Source organism: Onychostoma macrolepis, chromosome 19 (assembly GCF_012432095.1).
Source record: "Onychostoma macrolepis isolate SWU-2019 chromosome 19, ASM1243209v1, whole genome shotgun sequence".
NCBI classification, from domain to species: Eukaryota; Metazoa; Chordata; class Actinopteri; order Cypriniformes; family Cyprinidae; genus Onychostoma; species Onychostoma macrolepis.
The window spans coordinates 13,614,129-13,635,343 of record NC_081173.1 but is presented as its reverse complement, the minus strand read 5'-3'; the positions used below and the strand labels follow the sequence as shown (position 1 = coordinate 13,635,343).

The window sequence follows — 21,215 nt, the reverse complement described above, 5'->3', positions numbered from 1 at the left end:
ATGTAATGAAAATGAATGAGATCTGGGATGAAATAACAAAAAAAAAGCACTATAAATATACAATAAAACTGGGCAGTACAACTCATGCGCTGTATTCCAAGTCTTCAAAAGTCATACGATAGCTTTGTGTGAGGAAATTCAATTTTAAACACTGGATAAAAAAAGTTCACCTTGGTGTTTAGTGAAGTATTCATAAACGATTCTTCTGAGTCAAATCTTTTTGTTAAATCAGCTGACTGGCTTCTCAAAACCAGTCTGATTCGTTTACAAACTGTAACGATTCTGTTCTCAAAATCTGCTATTTTTGTTCTCAAAATCGACCCGTTTGCAATGGCTGGAGAGAAGGATTATCAGTGAAACAACTTCATTTTTATTCTGTTTTTCTCCAAGAACTTGTAAGCAACTTTTATGATACATGTATGCTGCTTTTGTGTCCTTTTTGAAGCTTGTACTCTATTATAATGGCTTGGGAAAGAATGACCAGAATATTCTTCTGTGTTCCAAGAAATGAAAAAGTCATACACTCTTAAAAATAAAGATTCCAAAAGGGGGTTTTCACAGTGATGCCACAGAACAACCATTTGTAAAGAACATTTTAATAACCTAAAGAATCTTTTTTCCAACATAAAGAACATTTCGAGCAATGGAAGTGTTCCATAGGTTCTGCATGGAACTACAGATGCCACTCAAGAATGTTTTTATTTTTAAGAGAGTATGGGTGTAAAATAACATGAGGGTGAGTAAACGACAGAACTTTCATCTTTGGGACGACCAGTTTTTAAAAAAAATAAATAATGATAATAACTGTGTGAACATGAAAACGAGAGAGAGTTCATGTTGAAGAGCAGTGTGGCGGCACGGTACTCCACTGTGCATTCTGGGAGTTGGCTGGACTGCACTGTCATAAAAGCATACCACAGAGGCTGTATCTGCAGGCTGCCTTGGCCCAAGCACTTCGCTTTGATGGATGGTCATTTTCATTGCCTTCTCACGCTTAATGAAGCCTGCAGTTCAGGTCTTAATTGAATGCTCTCTACAGTCTCAAGTTATTCACCTCGGCCTGCTCTCTCTCTCCCAGAGCCTGCCGTCTCCGCTCTGTTTTCTGCACCGTGCGCTTGCTCTTGTTCTTGTTTTTGAGGCTGATCTCTGATGAGTTATGATTGAAAAGAGCGGAGCCTAACACACATATTTTCACTCACACTGTCTAATGCTTTTATGAGGCCGCAGGAGCCAGGGATACTGAGTGGGCATTGCTGATAAAGGCATATAGGGCAAAACACATCACTCTTATTTTGTTTTGCTTCCTTTCTCTTCATCTCTTGCTCTCTCAGGCTTTGCCTCTGCCTCCTCCTCTAAAGTGTGCCTAAAGAAATGACTATATTGGTAAGAAGTCGTAATTTGGATAATAAATAGTGAATGTACAGTTTCCATGGTGAGATTGCCCTCTCGGTTTTAAACAATTATTCAATTGGAAAAAAAAAAGAAAAATCATTATTCATATTTAAAAATCTATATTTTATTTGAAAACCTCTTCTCCTTACTTCTGTGCAACACACACAAGAAGTCAGAATGCTACATAACGTGCCATTTAATTGAGTTCCAATCCTCATATTTGATTGTTTCTGCTTTGAAAAACGGCAGACTGGGACAATGGAATGAGGAAAGAAATGCAAGATATCAAGATTTGTTTAAATAAAAACTTTAGCTTATTTTAACATGAGAATGCGCCACGTTTTTATCATTCTGCAAAAGGCATGAACGTAGCGGTCAAAAAGGTGTAGTGTAGTGCTTGTTCACATAGGAAAACGATTTTAAAACAACAACGCAGTGGAATGCAAAAATGTGAGATGTGGGACTCGAGATGCATCTTTTAAATGTTCAATCTATTTTAACTTTGAACGTCGTGCTTTTGCCGTGTCATGTGCAAGACGCCACAAAAGATGCGAGAACCCAGTGCAAACCATCTAGCACGTTTGCATAGAAAAAACAGAAGAATGGGAAACAGCTTTGAAACTTTTGAATATTTAAATCACTCTGCCCTTGTTTATGTTGGTCTTTGCATTATTGGTGTTTTTTTTTTTTTCTCAGAGACTCTTTTTGCTTGTTACATTGTTGAGCCAGTAGGTGGCAACAACAAGTGACTTTCTTCTATTGATTGCGCCTTCATTTATTCAACTGATTGAGTCAGAAGCACTAATTCATTCAGGAATGACATAAGTGACCACCTTTATGATTGATTCATTTAATTGTTTACTCAAGAGATTTATTCAGAAACACTAGGAGAGACTTCATGTTGTTTAAAGATGCTTCTGTGGCTTTGTTTGGAGCAGTTTTCGCTCTACCAATAAAAACTGCTCCAAACAATGCCACAGAAGTGTCTGTAAACAAGTAACTGGCCATTTTCGTGTCTAACATCTTACTCAAGTTATTCAATATTAACTTAACATCCATGCTGATATTAGTAAACAACAGCATTCTAGACTATGTGATATTGTTTGGCACCAACAGGTAATGATCGTATGTTCCATTTTTATAATCCAGGACACTTACTGATCAAAGAGAAACATATAAACAAATGACAAAACAAAAATTAGACAGGAACTTCATTGCAAGTAGACAGGAAAAACCCCAGGAAGAGAATATCAAATTATATGCATCCTAAATATTTAATCTGCATGATAAAATATGCATTATATTCCACAGTGGAGATGCAATGATTTAGATACATATTATATAACTTAGGCTTTTTAATAACATCTATATTGAGTCTGCTATTGACATACTTTAATCTTTTTTTCAATGTCTATTTATGATTTATTTCCATCTTGTTTCCTCTCAGTGAATTACCTTTATGTAATGACTTTGTTGTATATGTGGCAGACCTACAAATTGCAGCCTTCGGATAGAAATGCTTAAAAATAAAATGCTCACACAACACATTTTTATCTGAGGTAACTGCTTTATTAAAACTGTCCATATACAATATGGAGTAGATGACAACTTATGATTAACAAAAACAGCCAAAACGACAAAGAGTAGAACAAAACAGGTGGTCAGAACAATGTGAAGGCATCTGCCGATGTGAACCCTGGAGGAACTGCAATGAGAAAAACGGAAGAATTACTTCATTTCTGTTTCAAGATTTTACTTTTAAATAATTCTTTGGAACAATAGATGGAACACAAGATTGAAGACATAAATTAACTGCCAAGTGAATCACCTAAAATAGTTGGATCCTCTGTTTTAAGGGGTCTGGAAAACTTTCTTAGCATAGGGGAAAAATTGATTAGTCAAACTTCCAGATGAAAATAGGTTACATTTCTTCCAAAAAATAAATACATAGATAAAATATACAGTGAGGTCCAAAAGTCTGAAAGTCATATTTCAAAAAATAAATAATTAAATGATTTTAAAAATATTTTTTTGGCAATTAAAAAAAAAATAATAATAATAATAATAACAAATAAATAAAATTTACAAATTTTGAGTTGCATTTTGAGAGGGTAAATCATGAAGTTGTGAAACTTTTCCTAGCATGTTCTGATGTAATTCTATGTTTGTGAATTTCTTTTATACAATGCTGGAAGCTCTTGAATCTAACCTTTCCAGATGGGCTGAGAACAGGGGAGTGCAAGTAAACTTTGTATCATTTAGAATAGACATCTAGCCTAAAAAGGCCAAAGCAACGTGTGCGTGTGTGTGATTTACACACTTCCTCCAAGATGCAGAGAAAAGCAGTGTCCCTTACGAGATCTTGCAGCTTGTACCGATCGAGAGCTGATATGCGCACAATTAAAATTAATGTATTCATTTGATGTCAAGCGCTTTAAATATTTCAGACACTGGAGGGCAGGGGGAAGACGATCTGAGCAGCACTGCAAGGGCGCTGTATTATTGATTGATCGCATGCTCAGTTCGTCACGGCCGCTGTTCAGGTGCGCATCTGCGCTCTGGGTTATTAGCGTCCCGCTGCAGATGGAGCGATCAAGTGTGTGCTTTTGTGTGCATGATGATGAAATTTTTTGTTCAGAGAGAAACACTCAAAAAGTAAGGCCAAAAGGGCACTTAGTCTGAAAAGATGCTACAATGATTCCCATTGTGACGTGATGTTTTCCTGCTCAGGGCCACATCATCATGTTTTTGGAGTCTCCCGCTCTGCAAGAAGTCAGTTGCCATTGCAGGAGTTATGGTAGTTTACAGAAAAAAGAAAACATATATCATAAAATACTTTATAAATAATAATAATAATTATATTATTATTATTATTATTATTTAAAAATTGTTAGTTTTATTATTAATATTATTGCTGTTGTTATGAGACAAATGCATATGCATATATACTACTAATACTATTTTTAATAGTATTAGTTTTTTAAATAGCCTATTAAATACTTTAATATTATTATGAGACAAATACATAAGAAGAAATAGAAGAATGTACCAAATTTTACATTATTATGATTTCAATCCATGTTCTGTTGTCTGGTCAGAAAACATTTGGAAATATGGCTGCCAAGAGATTTTTTATTTATTTATTATTATTATTCTATTGATAGCTTTAGTTCAATGTTTCTCACCAGATTCAGTACACTTATTGGTGAGTAAAAAATAAAAATTAAAAAAATAGAAATTGGGGGTGGGGGGTTGGAGGGTTCACATATTTATAATAGTTTGATTAAAGGCATTTAATTGGTAAATCAATGTTAAATAAATAAATAAATATTTTTATTTATTAAATAAATTATTATTATTATTATTAATGTGGTCCTTGTACATGAAAGTAAGTATTATTTTTTGTTTTTTATATAACTTTTTAAGCATTCAAATAGTAAAGTAGGGTCCAGGGGGCCCAAGGGCCATAATCAGTTAGCACTAGATGTGCCAAGGGCCCTACGGGCCCCAGGGGCTCCAGCTGTCAGCTCACACTGTATGCAGAGAGAGTCTTGATTTTCATGCCCCTGAAACATTACCCCCACTGGCCCAGGCCAAAAAGTCTGCCCTGATCCTGCCTAACATAACTGCTATTGTAATAATTACTGTAACTGATTGCAGATAATCAGCAATGACTAATTGTAGGCAGTGTAATCATTCTCATTCTATGGCTGCCTGTTGAAAGGACATTTACAGCTTTATAATGCATCCCAAAAATGTGAAATCACAGATGCAGCACTTGGCAGCAGATGCCATGAAGAGGCAGAAATCTCATTGCTAGTGACTCATCATAAAACTGCTAGTGATAGACAGGCTCTTGTGTTCCTCGCTGGCGTAATAATCAGGACCACACATTGTACGGCATATTGAAGCGTACTGAAGCAATACAGCGCCGCTAGATGCACCATAAAGATATCAACCAACGGCTTCCCTTTCATCTTATTGTTCTGTGGTATATATCTCACTTTTTTCTCATACTGATTTGGCCTTGTCAAAATTCCTTTTGTGGTTCCTTGCTGTATTGTAGCATGATGGTCTCTCTGGAGTCTGCCTGAAAAGTTCTGAAGTTCAGCTCAACTTCTATAGACACACAGCTATGGTATTTTTGTACGTCAAAGAAAGAATGGTATTTGACAAGCCAAACACATATAAACTGAGGGATTCGTGTGAGCTATCATTGACAAAAAGGTCATTCCTGCTGTACTCAAATGAGTCAGCCTTGATTGCTACGAGTGACAAAGAAAGTGTGGAGATAAAATCACTGTATTGTAAAGGCCATGACAATCATTTTTGCGCACGAATGCTGTTTTCTCTACAAATGTGTGTTGAGATATTATTCCAAGTACCTTGTTTTGCACCTAACTGTAGCTTTTACCAATGGCCTTTTCGGTGAGCGCTTAATTTCAGGTTAATAGCTTTTTACAGTAAGTTTTTGTTGACTTTTACTTTTCTAATGTTAGTGTAAAAAAGAAAACATGACTCACTTTTTGGCACAACATCTTCTGCAATGTTTCCCTTAAAATGTTATCCCATTATCTTTAATTGCAAGCCCATTGCAACTCAGCGGCAGAGCGTTTTAAATGGCTTTCATCTCTGAACGAGCAGAATTAGGAATTTTTACCTTGGACAAGCGCATAAGTGCTGAGTTGAAAGGCTTTAAAAGCAACATAATAGTATGTGTCATTCACAACGCGGCGCATCTCGCGAATGGAATTAGCCTCTAGTCACACTTATAAAAAGACAATGGAAGGTTACAAACGTCACTGTGCGCATTCTCATACTTGAGCAAGCGTGTTTTTGCTTGGCAGGGGCTTCATTGTGGAGCTCAGATGACCCGTGAAATATTGTGTAGCACACTTCACCTCACCTTCTCACTGATGCAGACCGTGCTACAATTTTCCCCTCAAAGAACAGAGCAAATCAACCTTACCATTCGCCGGGCACGTGAAGTGCTGTCTGCCCGGTGCTGACGGATTTACATTGTCTGGAAAATTGACACTGCAGGGAAGATAAGATGAGAATGAACATTAATTCAACAATAGAGGTGTGTAGTATAGCTGTTGGATAAACAACCGTGCAAAGCGATAGATGTCTTGTTATATCAGTGATTTATGTTTTTTGTTTACATAAACCTTCACCCTTCCCATTATGGTTTCAGTGCCTGTAATTATGGTCTCTGTTCAGAAATGACATGAATATTATTGAATCTGATCCTTGTAAGCTCTTAATATAGCAGGACAATACATGTCATATCTTTTACTCAGCCTGCTCGGAGTAAAATTGCTAATTTTGAACTTTAGCTTCCAATCAATAAAGTGTGATTATTAAGAAAACAACACAACACATTAATAAATAAATAAATGTGGCTGTATAATAAAAATTGTGTTGGAGATTACAGCTTCTGTTTCAATAAGAGGCATTAGTTCATTTCAGTTAAATGTTAATTTTCCTAGCAATGGGAGGTGTCATCTCAACTGGTGTGAAACTGCATTCTTACTAGTTGCCATGTTGATAAGGCCACAGGGAGAAGTCTCCAACAATATAGTATGGATTCAGGCCAAATCCTGGGGGAGGCAGAAAATTGGAGGAAAATAGGGGGTTGACAACCATATGCAAGGGGTCCACCTGTATGACAAATATGCAGAACATATAAATTATGAAAGTCAGTGATGAGATGTTATTGTAAAAAAAAAATAATAATAATAAATTTAAAAAAAAAACATAGTAAATCAGTTTTAAAAATGATATAATCATAATTTTAAAGTCAATTTTTATTTACAGTACGTAAAGTATTTTTTTAAATGTGTAAATGGTTTTGCATTATTTTACATTATTGACACTATTTTCCTATTTTGATATTGGAAAGTTGCTTGACACAATCTGTATTGTTAAAAGCGCTATATAAATAAAGGTGACTTGACTTGACTAGTAAATCACATTGTAGAAAAATACAAATAATCTATAAATAAAAATAAATACTTGCAATAATAGTGTATTTGAGTGTGGACACTGGTCAGAAAATAGTAACATAAAACATTAATTGCATTTCTTCATATTATATACCAGACGTCTTTGAGGCTCCGAAGTAATGTTACATTTTTTTTTAATGGAGAATGTGGGATGCATGTTATCAAGTTTTGTTAGTTCTCATAAGATTAGTTCTCATAAGATTAAGAAATTAACCTGATACTTCAATATTAAATATTTTGGAGCTATTAAATGGCCTTGGATTCTCACTCAGAATATAACTGTAGAATGTTTAGTAGACTTGAAGCATTGCAGTGTTGTTTTGGATTTCTTCTGGTTTGAGTAATAATGAAAAAAACTGCATGTGATATTTACATCAAACAAAGCACTTCAAACTACTCTCTGAAGCAATCTCTCACCAATTTTCAATCTTTTTCATCTAAACAATGTCACTGTTTCGGTAAAATAAGCATAAAGAGAAGATAACCTTATTTTCTGTTTCCATCTATGTGAGAGAGGATGTTCATTTTATTTTCTCTTTGCACCTCAGATGTGTAAACCTCAGATTCACAGTCGTGACACGACATCAAAGCGGTTCGATCTAAAGCAGCCTATACCTCCCCTTTTAGTTCCCCCATCTCATAAATATCATCAGAGCCATATATTGTATTCACATGAATGTGACAGTGTCGCTGAGGTAATACATTTACTTCCTGTTGTTAGAGCATCTAACACCTCAGCTGTTACTCCACAGCTGATCTGAGACTCACACAGACACTCCTTTGTATCTGTTTTCTCAAAAACCCGGGATTCACCCTGCACAAAATCTGAGCCATTATAAATTATTCAGCTAAACGTACACAAGTTCAGAGGCACTGGAAAGTGCAAACGTATTTATTTTACCTTAAAAGTTTAATGTGAAATGAAACTCTATATGTTTACCTATAACTGTTGAAAACTTGTGCTGCTTTGATTGGCATTTCAGGGAGACAACATTTCAGTCTCAACCATTCTGCTGTCTTGAAAATGTATTAAGAAAGGGAATGATTGCTAGCTTGTTATCCCCACTGCTACACATAGTCTTATAGTGAGTCGTGATCATGTTCTTCTTGAATAGGGATGCGCAGATTGTTTTCACCTCCCTTGACAACCATATACAGGTTTTTTGTTGTTGTTGTTTGTTTTTTGTCCTTTTATGTCCTAAGGGTTGATTTTTCTAATACAATTTTTATTTCATAATTTTTTATTTGAAGGTCACATTAAACAGTCTTAAAACAATGTGTCATACCTTCATTTTTGCTTCTTGTCAAATGTCCTGTATTAATTTTGCTTTACCCTTGTCCCAGATTCAAAAATCCAACTTTAAGAATTAATTCATAATACAAAACTGAAGAATTACTTGTTTAAAATTATAACAAATAGTGAAATGAACATAAACCAATTCAATATTTTGTGACATTTCTATCCATTATTATTATTATTATCGTCATCATCATCATTATTATTATTATTATTATTATTATTATTATTTCACAACAAATCAAGAAAAAAAAACTTTCTTCGAAGAAGAATTTAATTTTTACACTTTTTTTTTATGTTTAAAATGGCATTTCTACCACCATTACAGAATGCTATTAAATATAATGATTTGAGATACAGTGGGATTTTTTAAAGTAAATACATGCAGTTAAATAAATAACATGTGGTCAAAATTATACATACACTTTGTAAAATGTTAATTAATTCACCAAAATAAGACAAATAATACAAAATGCATGTTATTTTTTATTTAGTACTGAATCAGATATTTCACATAAAAAACATTTACATAAAGTCCACAGGAGAAAATCATAGTTGAATTTTAGTTGAAATAGTAGAAATTTAGTACTGCCCTTTAGAAGCTACAGAAGATTTTAATTCACCTGATCTTCAAATTCAAAAAGTTTTCACCTCCAGGATCTTAATGCATCATTTTTTCTTCTGGAGCATCAGTGACAGTTTGAACCTTTTGTAATAGTTGCCTATGAGTCCCTCGGTTGTCCTCAGTGTGAAAAGACGGATCTCAAAATTATACAGTCATTTTTGGAAAGGGTTCAAATACATGCAAAGGATGGTGGAATTTGTGGGACCTGAAGGATTTTTCTGAAGAACAGCAGGCAGTTGAACTGTTCAGGATAAACAAGGGACTCGTGAACAACTATCACTAAGCAAAAAAACACAGTTGTGGATCATTCCGGTAACAACACAATATTAAGAATCAAGGGGATGTAAACTTTTGAATGGGGTCATTTTTTATATATAAATTCAACTATTATTTTCTCTTGAGGACTATATGTAAACATCTTTTATGTGAAACAAGGTCAGTACTAAAACAATAACATGCATTTCATATGATCCCTCTTATGTTAAAAAAGTGTATTTTGTGTAAAAAAAATACACTTTTTTAACATAAAGTTAAAAAATTTTGATCACAACCAATTGTGTTTTAAAACACTGTATTTTCCTCAGGGCCAAGACTTTCTGTAGTTAAGGAACACTTTTACTTAGAAATCTATTAAAAATGTGTCCCAAGGATTGAACTTGATAAGATTATCTTGTTTTAGTATCCAAATGACTTTTACCCCAATCTTCCGTTCACCTCCTTTTACACACAGATAATATATATTTATAAAGCAAGTCTACAGGCACATACACACCAACAGAGACTCCCAGTCACACACACCTAAAGTACTTACACAGCCCACAAAGTTTAAGGTGTGATGAATGAATGCAAATTATGAATACAAATGGCTGGGTGCGAGTCAAAGAAAGGGGTTCATAATTCACAATAACCAGCGTGACTTAACTACTATCGGCCGAGCCAAACGCCTCACTAAATAATACCATCAGATTACTGCAAAGTGCTGATTCATTCAGACAGTCACCGGCCTCCAAGGCCACGACACACCGCTCATACACACCTCCACAGGTGCTTAGGGGTGCAGAGGTGTCCACAATTATTGCGTCCTCTGGGCAGGCTTCCCATAATGCATTGCTAATGAGCCCCTTTTGCCTTCATTGCACCCTTGCATGCCGTTTGAGGACAGAAACAAGCTCCCGTGTTCCAGTCATGTTATTGACGTGATTAATGATTACAAGTATGATGAAGGGAGAGTGAAAACAAATGGTACAAACCGCTTGTGGGGAATGAAAGAGGAAGAAAGTGCAGATAACTGAAGACTGAAGATTGAAGAATGATCTCGAATTTCAGGGCTCTTATGAGGGGCATCCATCACCAGAGACAGTCATACAAATAGCATCTCCCATATTCAATTAGTTCCCCTCGCAGCGCTGGCTACATGATCGTCAGTCGCTACTGTGCTGCGAACGCTCACGCACACACGCACCCTAATGCTCATCTGTCTGCCCTTCACTTCTGTCTTCCACATCTATTCATCCTCACATCTGTGACCATTGTTCCGTAAGGTAAGGTTGTGAAGGGCTTGACACGTTAAGAAACCGTTCTCGTGACAGCAGAGTATTTTGGGACTATAGTGTAACTTTGTAGTTGTCACACAAGGTAAGACAATAGCATATCGGCCGCCTGTCTAATAGAAGATTCAAATAGGGTCATTGTGGTGGCATAAATTTTTGGTGATCTGCCAAAATACATTTAAAGAAATTCATACAAATAATGACATTGTAATCAATGACATTTAACATATTAATGTTTTGATATTATTTGGGGACATTAAGTTAAAATGTAACAATAATGAAAAAAAAAAAATCATCCTCAATAAAGGGATGAAATTCTTGAAACAGAAACCGTATTAAGCAGTTTGGTAAAATCTGTTACTATTATGATTTCTTTTATATAGTATTTCTTGATTATATACAGTGTCAAGATCAATATGTGTCTTTAAATATCAGATCATTTGACCTTTTTATTACAAGGTTGGTTCAGGTTGTAAAATCGTATGTGATCAGCTGTCCAAAAGTTTTATGTTAATGAATGAATGAATTTGTACATTTTAAAAATAAAAATCCTTTTTAGCTTGATTTTTTTGTAAATAATTATATTATTAATAAGACATGAATATATTCTAGGTAAATAGAAAATATGCCATACCTAGTTTTATTGGTTGCACTACTTTTACTCGGTTACTCCACATGACATTTATACCCTTGGTTTCACAGACAAGGCTTAAGTCAGAGCTGTTTCAACTGAAAGCATCTTGCACTGACTGATCTTAAAATATATCAGTGCCTTTGTTTTGTGTCAAGATGGACAACAGTAATGTTTTTTTCCTAAGGCACTTTTATAAAAATTACTTAAATGTCTTAATTGATCTATGGCCTCATCCTTGCTTAGTCTAAGCTCTGTCTGTGAAACCAGGCCTTAGAGTCATTAACTTTAGAATTAAACTTTATTTGGAGTACTACTTTTGCACAATGCACAATAATAATGCACAATAATTCTTAATATTAAGCCTAAAATGTGCTTTAATGTCACTATTGATGAGGATTGTATGATCTTTGAATAATATCAGTCTTTAAATGCAAGATATTTAAAGTGTACCTGAAGTATGCAGTACTTGCAATAGTTCCACTTTAGCACAATCAAATATACTTCAGTATCTTTATTTGAACTTCATCACTTCTGCACAATTAAAGTGCGTTAAGAACAAAATCAGTTGTTCCAATTTAGTAGACTTTAAGTATACCAGTTTAGTGTACTAAAAGTACAATTACAGGGTATTTTTTATTAAATACATAAATATGTAAAAGTGCCAATGCAGTTTGGAAAAATGCAAACAACTGTTGTATTTTAGGGGCAGCTCCTCATGAAGCCTGGAAGTTCCTTGATGTGTCTGGCAAAGCAAGGAAGGAGTGTTATGTAATATGGAAGGATTGAAAGAAGCAAAGTAAAGACGGTTTGATTACAACGCGGAAAATCAAGAGGAAGATAAATTACTAAGTGTATAAGAGTATAGAACAGGAGAGTAAAATCAATGGCCAATGAGTAGAGCCAAGAAAATGCCAATATAACAGCAGGCAGAGATATTCGGATCCCTTGTTTGGAACCTGGACACTGTGACATGTGTCTGAAGAAGCTGCTTTGCTTGGTACATAAATAAATGTTGGAACTGGGCTATTTTATTAAGTGTTATACTGATAGCTACATCATATATTAAGCAGAAGATGTGAAAATACACTAAAATAGATCAAAACTCAAATGCTAACAATAATGTATTTTGAACCTGTTTCAAGAAAGAGCTGTCAAGAGGCTTCTTTGAAAGCTCCTGATGCATAATGAAAAAAAGGTATAAAAATAAACAATTTGTATGACAGTTCATTAACAATCCATTTAGCGTATTAAAAAAGAAGAAGAAGAAGAAACACTGTTTTGTTTTGAGTCTAATAAAAATTACATACCAAAACCAAGGGTGGCCATGCATGAAGTGATGACATTAAACATTTAGGTACAATATAAAATCTGCCGACTAGAACTGAATACTAATGCTAAATGTTTTATGCACATCATATCTTCATGTTGCCCTGTTAGGGTTTTGCAAACTGAAGAGATGATAAAAGTATAGTGTAATAAATAGTGAAGGTTTTTCAAAAGAGTACATATTTATGAGAACTGTGCCACAGAAATATTATGCAATTACTACTTATGCACACTTTCACACACATTCTCAAAAACTAGCTAGTTTCTGTGCAGTGTTTAAAGACTATATACTGAATAAATGGGAATAGGGACAAAACTGATCTGCAAATGAGAACTGCTCTGTTTATGTCTCCAATTGAATATCCTTCTATCAGGTCATTATGGTCTTCTGTTTTGGAAGATAGAAAGACATCACTGCAGCATTTTTGACATAGGTTTGTCTGAAAAGGTTTGTGACAAAGTTTCTTTTCCTAATCTACTGAAAACGTTTCTAGTTTTGTTTCAGACTGTCCTGATCTCTATGAAAAGAAAAAGATGAGACAATATAAGCAGATCCAATTTAAACCCGCATGTAAGTAAAAGCTCTGACACTCCTTTTCCTTTTTAAACATTGCAAAATAACTGAATAGTGGTTTTAATTTGTATTTTACATGACAAGATTATGTATGCCATTAAAGGAATAGTTCACTCAAAAATGAAAATTTGCTGAAAATGTACTCACCCTCAGGCCATTCAAGATGTAGATGAGTTTGTATCTTCATCGGAACAGATTTGGAGAAATTTAGCATTACATCACTTGCTCAGCAATAGATCCTCTGCAGTGAATGGGTGCCGTCAGAATGAGAGCCCAAACAGCTGATAAAAACATCACAATGTTCCGAAACAGCTGATAAATACATAATAATCTACATGACTCCAGTCCATCTTTTAATGTCTTGTAAAGTAAAAAGTTGCATGTCTGTAAGAAACAAATTCTGATGCTCTCTCACATCAAAATCCACCAACATACTTGTTTTGGACTTTTTTCACTTCTCAAGGCATTAAGTTAAGTGGTACCTGGAGTCTTGTGGATCATTGTGATGTTTTTATCAGCTGTTTGGGCTCTCATTCTGATGGCACCCATTCACTGCAGAGGATTCAATGGTGAGCAAGTGATGTAATGCTAAATTTCTCCATATCTGTTCATATGATGAATTAATAAACTCATCTACACCTTGATTGTAAAGACGTAATTTTCAGCAAATTGTCAATTTTTTGTGAACTATTACTTTAAGACAAAAGAGCACAATGAACTCTTTTTGTACAGTGCTATCAATAATCATATATTTTTCTGTTTTTGGCAGCGAATGTCTCTTAGCAACATCTTGACGAACATTTCAACAAGGTAATTATATACTTCCTCATCTGCCTGCTGGTCAACGCATAATTAAGAAGTTGAAAACTAGAATTTATTCAACTCTTTATATCTCTTTCTTATCTCTTCTCTTTTTTTAGCACCTCAATGCTATCGTTCCTATGCACTATAACTAAATAGGAGAACAGCAGCCCAGAGCCCAAAGCAGTTTCATTTCAGAATTTTCAACAGTATCGAAAATCTCATCCTTTACGACCAAATAAATAATTTAAGACTGAGAAATTCAACAAGGACGATTGTCCAGTCCAAAATTATGCCTATATGATGAAATAATGGTTTCCCTGATAGCTCTAGATGAAAAATCTAATTGCCCAAGAACAAGAAACCTGTGTAGCCTAGCAACCGCACACAGCCTGGTTTTAAAGCACACTGTTCATGTAAATGCACTTCGGGGCTGGTCACGAAACAGAAAAGTTTCTTCAAACTCTTGAAAGTAATCAACCTTGTCTCGAGCAACATGTGGCACCACATTCAAGAGAGAAAAAAATAGAACAAACATAATAATAATCATAACAAGCATGACCTATCAATTAAATTGAACTTGCTACAAATGTTCAATCAACAATTTGGACTTGCATCAAATATGGCAGTTTAATTGGCCTCTTGTTCTTTGATACCTACTGATATCTCAGTCTCTCCTTGTGCTAAATTCTGTGCCACAGCGAATAATAAACATCTTAATGTGGCTCTCGCTTTAATCATACACAAACTCATTCAGACACCTCAATGCAACTAATCATCCCTGAGGAGAAGTGAGAAGGTCATGCAGTCATCACATTATGTGTCAGTAAAATCATCCCACATTCACCACATTTAGAAAAACCATTGTACACTGTAAAAATGATTTTAATCGTAACTGTAAAACACTTTAAAAATGCTACAGTAAAAACCTATTAATTGGTTAACTATATGTTTTCTTATACGGTGAGAAACTGTAATAGTTCTAATCTTACATTTCATGTAATTCTACAGTACAATATTCTGAAAGTGTAAAAATAACAAGTCATCTTATATTTTACAGTGAAAAACCAAAAAGTGACATTCCCAAAATTCCCTGTGTGACAGCTTATATTTGATGGTATTTTGTTAATATTTTCCTCAGCTTGTTGAAAAACTGCAGAAATAGACTGCTGGATTTACCAATTTATTTTTATTTTTTTAATTTTTTAATTTTTATGTTTGCTGTATTTTTACAGACTGATATAAAAGTATTTAGAGTACTATACTTGTGCACAATGCACATTTCTTAATATTAAGCATAAAAAAAATGTGTTTTAATGTCACTGTTGATGAGGATTGTATGATCTTTGAATAGCATCAGTCTTTAAATACAAGATATTTAATGCGTACCTGAAGTATACTTGCAATCATTCCACTTAAGCGCAATCAAATATACTTCAGTATATCTTTAGTATAACTTCAGCACTACTTCCGCACAATTAAAGTGCATTAAGTATGCAATTAGTTGTTCCTATTTAGCAGACTTTAAGTATACCAGTTTAGTATACTAAAAGTAGGGTAATTTTATTAAGCACATAAATATGTAAATTTATTTGTAGCATACTTTTTAGTGTATTTTTCACTAGGGTGCTGCTTTTTTTTTTTTTTTATTATTATAGTATTTTTTTACAGCGTAGTAAAAGCCAGTAGTGCAAATGTTCAAATTTGGGGTGTACCTCAGGTGCAGGGAACCACAGGAAACAGTTGGCCAGCAGTGACCACGGGCCATGACCCGTTCCTGTAAAGAACTGGGCGTTTTGTAGGGGACACCTTCCACTGCTGTTCCAAGTCTGGATCCTGTCCATATCTTCTGGCATTGACATGTCTGTAATCCCAAACACAGAGGACGCACTTAGTAAACAGAGAGAGAAACAGAATGAAGAATAAGAGACAGGATTAACATAAGTGAATCATCTTCACCAGAGCCTGGACCTGTGGCATTTGTCTTTGCAACAGTGGCATCCTTGTGGTATATATGGTATTTGGCATTGTCAAGAAGGCCAGCTGCATTTTGCACGCTCCCAGTACTGCTGCCAGCCCGGGTCTGTGCCATGTGGGCACCATCTGCACTCCTGCCCAACTCCACGTCTCCACCTTAGGAAGAACAGGTGACAGGATTAATACACGAGGATCGTGAATACTAGGCAAATCCCATATGCCATATTAAGAAAGGAAAATCACCAAAACAAAATTTACTTGTCAACATCAATGCCTTTTTAAGTGCTTAAGTAAAGGTTAGCATAAATAATAAATCAATAAATAATAATCAAATCTTTCTTGGCCCCAAAGGGTAACTGTATTGAACTGATGCAAAATTTGTAACTATATATACTTTTTCATGCCAATACACAAACATTCAAATGGTTTGTTTTGTTTTGTTGTGCAATATACACAAATAACTATCTAAATCTGCACATACCCTTTGGCCTTTAGAATGCAAAAGCATTGGCAGAAGTAAAGAGAGAAAAAGAGATGGCAGGAGAGAAAGAAAGGGGGAAAAAACACATGAAGATTGCAAATCGATTGTGTTTAGACTGCTATTACAAACGGATTCCATTACCAAGAGGAAATGGATATATTGATTTGGGCCAATGCTCTCTTCTTTATGTTTTTTCATTTTCAAAATAATGAGTGACTTTTTGGGTTTGAGGAGCTCCTTTCGTGCCCCGAGGAGAGCGTTGACTGAGCACCATCCATAGCCTTCCTCGCAAACAAAAACAACACTTTCCCTCTGAGCTAATGCAAGTCGTATATCAGTGCCGTGCAGTGTCACTACCAAAGACTCCCAAACCGACAAGACGGCATGAGGTTGATTGTTATCGCTATGGAACCCTTACCTTAAATGGTGTTTCTATAATTGCTGTCCTGGAATAAACTACCGAGACACAATATACCAATATGAGTATGTCTGTTTATGTCTGTAAGATGAAAACTACTTGTACTGAAAAACTTGTCATTTCGCAATATATACAACTCACAGCTGCACAGTACAATAAGTTGGTATGGAGGTTGATATGACTCTGGTGGTATCTGCTCATTCTTCCGTCACTGCATTTCCCACTAACACACACACACACACACACACACATACGTTAAGTAATGCAGTTTATAAAGAGAACAACTGCAGTGTGGTGCTTCATGTGTGTTGTGGGCATGCAAATGAGAATTTGTGTATTTAGTGACTCTTTCTAGAGGTTATATTTAACATTTTTATTTTACAGTTTTTGATTTTTGGAAATAACAATTTCCAAATAAATCCACTGCATGACTGTTTTGCATGTCTGAGCAATACAATGGTGCTTTATAACTGAATGAATCAATTAAACGAATGATTCAGTGACCGATGAATCAGCCATTTGAACGAATAGTTTGAATGAATGACTCAATGTCTCATTAAGATTTGCCACCACCTACTGGCATTTTTAGTTTCATAAAGTATCTAATTTTTTAATTTCTTTATTACAGGACAAACCAGTCAGCACCAGCACGAAAACACACTCTGAAAAATATTGTCTATTTGTGATTACTGACAAAAATTAAATAACAATTTTTAAAAAAATCAAGCTATTTTTGTTGGCTTAAAACTGGCAATATTGTGTCTAGATGTAAGTTACTCAATATTAACTTATTGTTTACTGTTGGCAATATTACACAATCATTTCTGTCTTCTTGTTCTTCAGAAATGTACCATAAACAACCCAAGCAGTCCTTGCTAGCTCTTTAACTTGCTGTTTTTGAATTAACATGTGATTAAGTAGATCAGATCACCCAATCTGAACAGCAAGTTTACATCTATCTAAATCAATTTGTTTCTGTATACATTTCGTAGTTAAAATGACACTTTGTGCCCTTACTGTATATACATATCTTTCAATTTTGCTTAAATTAAAATTTGTTGCATCCTGCTTGTTACCGCTCTTCAAATTAATTAAAAATGTAGGAGCTGAACTGGATACTAAAATGACCATGAGAGCATGAATGAAAATATATTAGGTTTTAGATTTAGATGAGCGTGGTGGGGATGTTACGGAATGTCAATATCGTATTTACCTTCAAATGTATGATCTTTAGGTATTATCTGCTCATCTGCCATTTGGAAGTCTGCAAACACAGATAGATGGGAACACCTTGGCACTGAACTTTGTTCTTCCAGTACAACTTTCTCTCTGCATGCACTTTCTTTTTGGGGGGAACTAGGTTGGTCAGTGAAGCCCTGGGCTGTTTGTGCTTCTATCTTTGGGGTTGTTTTAACCGAGACTCTTGGATGTTCTTTTTGATTTAGTTTTTGAGCCCTCTGTGGTTTGCCACCATGCAATTGGATGTTTGGTTTTCCTTTTAAGACAGTTGCTTTATAGGAGCCACTTTTACTGACAGGGGCTTGCTGTGGTGGCCTGTCCACCCGTGGTGAGGCAGGAGGTGGAAGTGGAGGAAAGTCTTCATTTGAGGGCCCCTCAGGGATGTCTGCTTTCCCAATGGCCTGTTTAGGTAGAATTTCTTCAAGAAACTCCTCAGTTTTATCTCTGTCAGCCTCTTCCTGGCTTATGATCTCTATGGTCTTGTCAGGTTCATGACCATGTCTGCATCTATCATCAGGAAAACATGGAGATGTGGCATCAACATGCCCCTGCAGAAGAGTCTGGGTCATGTTATGCTGAGTCATTAACATGACCTTGTCCAACTTCTGATGCCCCACACTGCTGAAAAAGAAGAAGCATGCATTATTTCAAACTGTAAGTGCATTTTGAATGCAAGTTATACTGTTGGGAAAATATTCACAGGCCAAAATAGATACTATTGGAGACAGATGCATTGAAAGCACAAAAAGTACCAAATAGTTTTATGTAAAAAGGTAAACAAGCCTTCCATTAACCAAACATGAACTTTCAGAGCATTTTCTTTGCATGTTACAGCTGTAAATGGGGCATATTTTGTCTCCAAGTATGAATATTTCATGATTTTCTTATTGCCACCGTGCAATGGGGTTCAAACGAACACCAGAAGGAGATCTTCCCATTGCTACGTGGTCTACCTAAAATAGACAGGGTAGGTGTTTCCATGGACCACCGGGGACAGATGGCAGATCTATTAGCATGGGCTGCCATGGCCAGATTTTGCATACGGTAATTCACGCAATAGGGAAGCAGTCTCCGACTTTCTTCATTGGTAAAACTTTGCGCATCTTCAGTCCAATTTAAGACTGACTTAAAGGGCCTTTACAAAGATGATGATGCTTTATTTAAAAGTACAGTCTATGCAGCTTTAAACTTTGTTGTAAATAAATGGTTAAATAGTTAGTAAATGTGAATGTGTACATTTATAAGAATCTTTATAGAAATATGTATGTGTATTTATCTAAATATGAATCTGTCTACAGTATTATTTTCATTCAATTTTTGCTTCTATTATTCATATGAATATTATCTTATTTATTCATATTATATCATATTAATCATATGAAAAAAAAAATTCTCATAACATTTATTTCTGTAAATGTCAATACATTTTGAACTGCATGATATTGTATATACAATGTATTTTCTATCGTAATAACAGTGTTTACACAGAAGAAAGGCAGCATCAGAGCCACCTCAGAGCTGACTTATTTTAGTAAAGCTTTAATGCTGCATTGTGTATTTACACTCAATTACTGTAGGACCCGACACAGAGTCTGGTCAGACTCTTTTACTAAACCACAAAAGTAAAAACCCATTTAGTCTGTCGTTACTTACTGAGTGCATAGACTGCCATAATGTCCTCTGTAGCTCTGGATATTACCGTCTTCCGTAAACACGTGTGCATTTTCTGGTAAATGCGGCCAAACTCCCTTGCTGGCCAGAACAGAGCGCTTCAACACTCTACCACAGGCTCTGTCCAGACTGTCTTCTGGTGTACAGGGATGAATCCACACTGACCTGGGAAATGGTCCTAATGCGTCCCAAAAACGCCGAGGTTTTGTTCTAGATGTCTTATCACACGCTCTTTTAGACATTTTATATGTATCTCCCGACAAAAATGATAATTTAGGTTTCTCTTATCGTGATTTTCTTGTTTGTGGCTTCCGTCTGCCTTCCTTGGAATGTTTAGATTGAATATTGTATTGAATTTCAAATATAAACAAAAACAATTACACAAATAGCAGACAACGGCTCTGACAAACAGCTACAAATCATCTACGTCACCTGAATGGATGAGTATTCGCGGGAAGAAAAAAATAATGTTAGGCTACTTGAAATAAAGTAAACGTTAACTGAAATATATCTAATATAAAACCTTTTTTTGTTATAGCTACAACATTTCTTATTTTAATTTAGTTTAACTTGATTTACTAAAATAAAATACTAAATACTAAATAACTGAAATAAAATTATTAATAATACAAAAAATATATATATATGTACATTTAGCTATATTGAGAGGGGGAAAAACACGCTACAAAATTACCCAAATTTAAGATTAAAGTAAAAACTGAAAACAAACAAACAAACAAACACTGCATGGGTCCTAACTAGGCTACACACCGAGTGGTGTTGATGATATTTCACCTATGGTGATATTTCACATTGTGTTTGTTGCTCGGCAAATTGTGTTTCTTTCATTGCGTATTAAGCAATACATTTGTATTTCACTTTTATATGCCTGTTATTATATTTATTATATTATATTATATGTTATATTATTATGCATGCAATCAAATCAAATCAAAGCAAATTAAATTAAATTAAATACAGGCTAGCATTAGTCTTACAACCATAGACTTAAGTGTTTGTGTATTTGGCACACCTTTGGAAAGGTGAGAGAGAGAAGGAGCGAGCGAGCGAGCGAGAGAGAGAGAGAGAGATGCTGTGAGCTCGTTCTGCAGTCGCGCTCTTCGTTTCATTTGCTTTAGTCTTGAAACAGTGAGCCCAGAGGTGGAAATCCCTTAACGATTATTTTCACGCCTGGAAATGATTTAGACAGTGATGAAGGCTG

The 21,215-nt window shown here is 35.1% G+C and overlaps 1 protein-coding gene across 1 annotated transcript in view; it reads right to left on the bottom strand.

Annotated features, from left to right (window-relative positions):
• Positions 1-3,004: 3,004 nt before the first annotated feature.
• LOC131525317 (uncharacterized) overlaps positions 3,005-21,215 on the bottom strand; it is a 32,167-nt gene continuing 13,956 nt past the window's right edge. The window contains exons 3-9 of the mRNA XM_058752758.1: positions 18,297-18,940; positions 16,167-16,340; positions 15,923-16,071; positions 6,929-7,056; positions 6,362-6,429; positions 3,221-3,264; positions 3,005-3,097 (exon numbers count right to left, since the gene is read on the bottom strand). Coding sequence (XP_058608741.1) covers positions 3,221-3,264; positions 6,362-6,429; positions 6,929-7,056; positions 15,923-16,071; positions 16,167-16,340; positions 18,297-18,912 — 1,179 coding nt within the window. The 5' untranslated portion in view covers positions 18,913-18,940 and the 3' untranslated portion in view covers positions 3,005-3,097. The remainder of the gene's footprint in view (positions 3,098-3,220; positions 3,265-6,361; positions 6,430-6,928; positions 7,057-15,922; positions 16,072-16,166; positions 16,341-18,296; positions 18,941-21,215) is intronic.